At 42.6% G+C, this 6456-nt stretch overlaps 1 protein-coding gene across 1 annotated transcript; it reads right to left on the minus strand.

The window, feature by feature from the left end:
* Positions 1–4406: 4406 nt before the first annotated feature.
* Positions 4407–6001, minus strand: LOC306831639 (C2 calcium-dependent domain-containing protein 4C). The gene is made up of 2 exons (XM_079355833.1): positions 4928–6001; positions 4407–4861 (listed from the first exon to the last, which is right to left on the minus strand). Exons 1-2 carry the CDS (start codon positions 5838–5840, stop codon positions 4551–4553), a joined length of 1224 nt encoding a protein of 407 aa, XP_079211959.1. The 5' UTR covers positions 5841–6001; the 3' UTR covers positions 4407–4550.
* Positions 6002–6456: the final 455 nt, after the last annotated feature.

Here is a 6456-nt window from a genome sequence, read left to right on the forward strand (position 1 = left end):
TGTGACCTGATGAAACCCTTAAAGTCCCCCTCAGCTCTGAAGGGCTCCACATTGTAAAGGAATAGCCTACCTCTGTTTGAAAGGATCTCTGATTACTTTATGTGCCCAAGGAGAATGGAACAAAAGTTATAGGCTGTATTTATTTATTTATTTCACACAAAATGAATTGAGAACAAATGCACAACAAGGCTCAAAGAGAAACGACAGTGTAAAAACACGTTTGTCATTGTGGAAACCTGGAAATGGCTTAAATGGAAACAACTAAGTGAAGTCATATTAAAGGGAATACAGAACCACCAAATCAACAACAACATTTATATAGCAGAAAGGAAGTTGGGCAAGAAGATAGAAGATATGAGAAAGATGGTGAAATTGTCACGACAGGAAGGATGAGGGAGTTGCTATTCATTATCACACAGTCTGAATAATTGATATCAGAACTATTTATCACATCAATCAAGCCAATAACATGTTATGGTGCATCTGTGCTGCTGTGTCTTAAAGGTGCACCATGTAGATTTGGCTTTAACATTTGAAAGTTGTAGAAGTGAAACAGTTCTCTACTTTATTTTCTGAACTAAATAAACGTTATACAAAGAAAACATGCTTGCTATTTGTGCAGACCCCCCACCATAACTCTGTCTCTCTGGTAGCATTTTGTCTTCAAAGAGTGTTAGGGATCAAATAGTCATCTGGAGACAGTTTGTGTATAGAGTTGTGAACATATATCACATCATCTGTACACTTCTCTGACTTTCTACCAAAACTTCATAATTCACCTTTAATCATGAAAGTTCACGATTCACAGAAGCTTAAACACACACACACACACGTTTTCTTGGTATAACAAATGAGATAAAGAAAGCACTGAAGAACCTTTATGACAGTTTGAAATCAGTATAGCATAATCTGCAATGACAGCTTCTGTTTACCATTTCATTGTTTGATTTGCTTTTACAAAAGGTTACAAACTTGTGTTTCCTTCCTGTTCAATTTGCATAATCCAGAACTAATCTATGTCTCGTCTCTCTTCAGGTGCAGTCTTAGAGTTACATGCATGAACAAGGTAAACCAACACAAACATGCTACATATCACACTGCTGCATGGTCCGTGGTTGACAAAGCTTTTTGGTAAGGATTGGACTTCATGGAGATTAAGAAAGAGGAAGAAAATATATATTGAAATCACAGCTATGATTAACGTCTGTAAGTAAAACTGCTCCTTGTTCCCATCTGTTTAGACGGGCCTGTTTGAACTGTCTCTATTTGATTTGATGTGTCTGTTTGTATTATCTCTGTTTTTTCTTTGTATCGTAAAGCAGTTTCTGACGTCTTTTTCAAAGGTGCTATATGAATAAACTTTACTTACTCATATTCTAATAATATTGGAACATTTCCAGAAATAGTAAGTGTAACAGGTATGTTAATATGCTTTATTGACATTGTATATAATTCACCAAAATAGTCATCCTTTTACAGCCCACGTTGTTCATATCCATTTTTTATGGATATTTTTTAGAGTATTAACATGAAACTCAAAATACTTACCATCTAATATATCTGATACAGACTCATATGTAAGGTGTTCAATTTATTTATTGTATAGTCTTTCATGTGAACAGCAGACACATGTAGAAATAGGTTTAACATTTTCAATTATCTTTATTATTTAGAGTAGCCAATTAACCTAATGCTCATGTCTTTATTATTTGGGAGGAAAACTGGAGGACCCAGAGAAAACCTCGGCGGGCGGGAGATGGAGCAGGGGCTGGATGAAAGGATGAAGAGAGGAAGGAGGTGATTGAGGTGGAGGAAGAAGGAAACGAAGGAGCTGCCTCATAGGCTACAAGTAGACTCCTCCGCCTCTTTTTCCTCATCTCTTTTCGACCCGAAATTCCAGAAACTTCTTTTCCTAGTCTTCTCCTTTTTGTCTCTCTTCTTCTGTTCATCCTCCTCTCTTTGTTTCCTTTCAATTTCTTCTTTTTCTTTTTCCTGCTCTTCCTCTGTTTTCCCTTTAACGGTCTTGGACCAGAAGCCTTTCTTCTTCTTTTTGTTGAGACGGAGTTTAAGGTCTTTGGTCTCGCTCTCGAGCTCTTCCATTCTGGCCACCAGGGTCTTTTCTTTGTTGACCAGTTCTTCGTTTTCTGTCTCCGCCTCTTGAACTCTGGTGATCAAGGTGCGTTCTTCACCGGCCTGTTTTTCAGCGTTCGTTGTTAAAGTCTTTGCTGTCTTGATGAGAACTTTGTTTTCCTTCTCCAACTCTTTCACGCTAATACACAGCTTCTGGTTCTCCTCGACCAGCCCTGATTTCTCCTGCTCTGCTTTCTGAATTTTGGAGGTCCAGAACTTTTCTTTCTCCTCCATCTCCTTTGTGAACTTTCCTTGCAGAGTCTTGTATTTCTCCTCCTGGGGATCTTTTGGGAAGGATTCATTTGCTCGCTTCTTAAGCTGGGCGGAAGTCTCAAAGAGTTTCTCAGAAAGAACTTTCTTCTCCTTCCCGAGAGCCTGGATGAAGTCGTCTCTCTGCTGGACCTGCTGCTTCGCGAGGTCCAGCCTCATCTGGGTCTCCTTCTGCAGAGAAACAGTCTTATGGCTCTCCAGAGATGCTTTAAAAATCTGATCTCTGAGTTCAGAGTTTATCTGCCTCTCTGCCTCCAACTGTGCCTCTTTCTTCTCCATCTGCTCCTTGTTGAAGCACTTGGCAGCCTCAATCTCCACATCCTTCAACTTGAGACAGGTGGTGAGGCGGGAGATCTCCAGCTCTTGTTTGGAGATGGTCTGGATGTTCCTCTGAAGTTCATCCTTGAATTCAGTTTCCCTGATGCCCATGAGGTCGTGCAGCCGGTTGGCTCTGTACCGTCCATTGTGAACCTTATGGCACAGATACAGCCTTTGTTGTTCCCAAGAAACATGGTCATCGAACATCTGACCATGAAGGTTCAAAATCTGGTTGTTGGCACCTTGAAGGGCTTCCTTCAGGTAATGTGCCTCATCAGGAGGACACTGAGCGCTCTGAGGGGCAGCAGATGCAGCCTGGTTTCCTGATTCCTGTCTTGAATCCATGTCTCTTTCTTATCAGACTTCTGTAGACTAACTTCTTAAGCAGGCTGTTGCAGACTTGAAGTTGTCCAAAGCAGACTTTTTCAGATGTTCTGAATTGTTCGCAGGCTGCAGTAGATGCTAGTTTTCTTTAGCTCACTGTTTAAAATGCTCTATGGAGTTGATAATGTAGTCGATGCTTCTCAGGTGCTAAACACGTCTTGTCGGTGTGGTCAGTAAAGGCGGAGTGAATCTCTGGCTGAGATTTGATGACACATAACTTAAAGCAAAGTTCTAGAATCCTCCAAGGATTAAAGTGTCAAAGCAGCCCAACATTCCACTGACTTCTGATTGGCTGAATGTTCTGAAAGAGGGCGGGGCTTCCGGAGCATCTTACAAAATAGAAAACAACGGTTGATTGTTTATTGTTTTACATTTTTTTGATACATGTTTATTGTATATTCTGTTTTTGTATTTTATTTTAGAGCTTGTTTTATTTTTGTAGTTGTTCGGTGACGTCATTTCCTGTTTTCCCGCGCCATTCTCCTCAGACGTATGAGACCCGCTGAGGAGAGGTGAGTGTGTGGTTGTGCTTCGGTGTATATATACAGTTAAAACATGAAAAAAACATTAAATAGTCGTTAAAACTATATTCTGTGAGGCTCAGAGATCTTTTAGTAATGCGTTAAAAGTTCAGTTAATGTATTTAAAAAAGTCTTATTTGAAATACAGCTTTATTCGTACATGCTAATTAGGCGGACTTTAAGCTAATAGCATCTGATCTAATAGCATTTCTTATGTGGTCTGTGTTTTCTGTTTACCTTTAAAGGTGCATATGTTGAGGCCACAACAAAAAGTGCTGTACTGTATTTCTTTTATTTTGAACAAGAATAAAATCTACTTTGTTTGGCAACAAAGTCCCAGGTACCTGTGCTTCAAGGTTCAAGGTTCTTTATTGTCAATTCCAAAATATGTCAGACATACAGTGAAATCGAAATTACGTTTCCCCCCTCCCCACGGTGCAATGTAGATAAAAAAGGTACGGTAAATAAAATAAAACAAGGTAATAAAGATAAATAATATTTACATTAATAAACCTAAATACGTTCATAACACAACGCAGAGAAGTCAGAGCAGTGAATGACAGACCGGCAACATAAGCAAACAAAAAAAACCTCAAACTAAACCTTGAGTCCACTATTTAACTTTATTTCTTACCATTTCTTTTGCAATATTCAAATATTATCAATACACAATACTGTTGACACAATTCAGTGTTTTATATTTCCATCAAATTGTGCAAAATGTTTCTTGTTTTTTTTTACTACATTTTTTGGAGCCTTTTTGCCTTTATTCGATAAGATAGCCGATAAGAGAAATGAAATGTTGGGAGAGGAGAGGGGGAAGACATGCAGCAAAGGGCAGAGATGGGATTCGAACTATTGCCTCTGCACATGGGTCGTGCATCATAGCAACAGGCTATCGGCACCCTTTCAAAATAGGGTTTTAATCTACCCATGGTTGAGATTGAGTAACTGAGACAGTGGTGTGGTGATCAGTCCGATCACAACCCCTCTCCTCTGTGCTGCAACTGCAGGTTTATCCACCACTTTCAACCTGAGCTGCAGCTCCACCAGATCCTCTTTACTGAGCCCCGTGAAGAAGAAATCCTCATTAAACACAGGGCTGCGGCAGTTCCTGACGCTGGTGCTCTCCTGCTGCTGAAGCATCCCAGGGGTCAGACACAGAGTCAGCGCACAGTTCAGGGCCCGTCGGTCACTTTGGTTATGTATACCTTCCACCGACATCACCCGGATTCTGACTGTGGAGAAGTACGAGTTGTTATTCGGGGAGAATGTGGTGAGCTCAGCGAGAAGGTGCACCTTACCTCGACCGTGCAAAGAGAGCAGGTGCTCTCGCTGAAATATCTCCTGGCCGGGCAGGGGGAAGGGGACGGCTTGGGCTGAGGTCGGAAAACCCCCCTCTAGTTTTGGAGGGCTACTTGGAGAGGTGGTTAAACTTAAAAACCCCATCTTCCTCTTCCACTTCCCCCTGTCCTCCATGTTGTCAATCAAAGAAGGACAGGATGTGGCTCCCTTGAGTCGGCCGCTGTAATGGGAGGATTTGGCACTATAGGGAGAACTGAGGGGAGAGGAGTTGCTGGAGGAGTGTGTCTCACTTTCTGTGCTTCCCGTCTCTGACAGGCTTTTGCATAAAAACAGAGGGAGGAGCCCTGATAAAGTCTTCTTCTGCTGGTTCTTCTCCTCTGGCAGCTTCGGTGATGCAGCAGGAATGCTTCTATCCAACATGTAAGTGGGGCACTTTGAGTGGTGGAACAAAGACTCCTTCCTCCGTGTGTTCGGCCTCTCGTACATCCCGACCAGGCCATACGCCTCCGCAGAAAACGGCAGTGGCTTCTTCCTTTGTAAAGCGACTGACGCTTCTCCGTTTTTCTTCATATTCTCCTTCTTTGTGCCGTTTGAAGAAGCGCTGCTCTTAGGCGTCTGGCCGTGCTGGTAAGGTGCCGCTTCCTGCGGCAGGTTGCTCCTGCAGAGCTGCGGTGGCAGGCAGAACTCGGGGATCTTGTCTGGGGTGAGGATGTTTTTGGGCAGATTTGGAGTAAAGCTGGCTTTAGAGTACAGACGGATGTCCTCCTCACTCTTCTCCATGAAGCGACTCAGCTCCAGAGGAATGCTCTCCATGCTCTCCCTGATCTTTCCGATGAACCACATGGTCGTTTTTTTGATTGTTAAATCTGCACACACGAGATGCGGTTCAGGAGAATTAGACGTTAAATGCATGCAGCAGAACACACATTTTAAAAACTACAAGCTGAGGAAGAAAGTTTGTTTTATATTAAAATGCCCACAACACTGTTCTCACCTGCAGCGGTCCTGATGTGTCCCGAGTCCAAAGAGAGGTAAGAATGAGTGAGCGACGTGCCCTGATATAAAGGGCTGGGTTTTCGTGGTCGGCTGCCTCCACCTACGTCACAAAACCGGCGAACACGTACACACACAGTAAGATCACACGGTGTTCTGATGTGAGACGGGTGGGTGGGTGGCAGTAAGCATTAGGTGCATCGGTGTGCACTCACGGGTTTGATGTCAGAGATTACTCAACAGTTTGCATCAACGCTCAAATGTGCTTTTCTGTTGTCGTGGAAAAACAAGGAAGCTATCGTCTGTCAAACATTCGATTTGATGCTCCGTGATCAACTTCAATCAACCTGAAGAGTTGTGTTGAATTGTTGCGATTAGAACAAACAAAGCGTCAAAGTGTGTGTGACGTTTGTTCGTGATGATGTAACTTCATTCAGCTTTGAGAGCTCTGCTGACCCTTCGATCAAAGACAGCAGCGCTCCATGCCTACAGACGGCACCCACCACCTCAAAGACCTGCTCACCTTTAAACAGCA

This window comes from Symphodus melops (assembly GCF_947650265.1).
Source record: "Symphodus melops genome assembly, chromosome: 1".
NCBI lineage: Eukaryota > Metazoa > Chordata > Actinopteri > Labriformes > Labridae > Symphodus > Symphodus melops.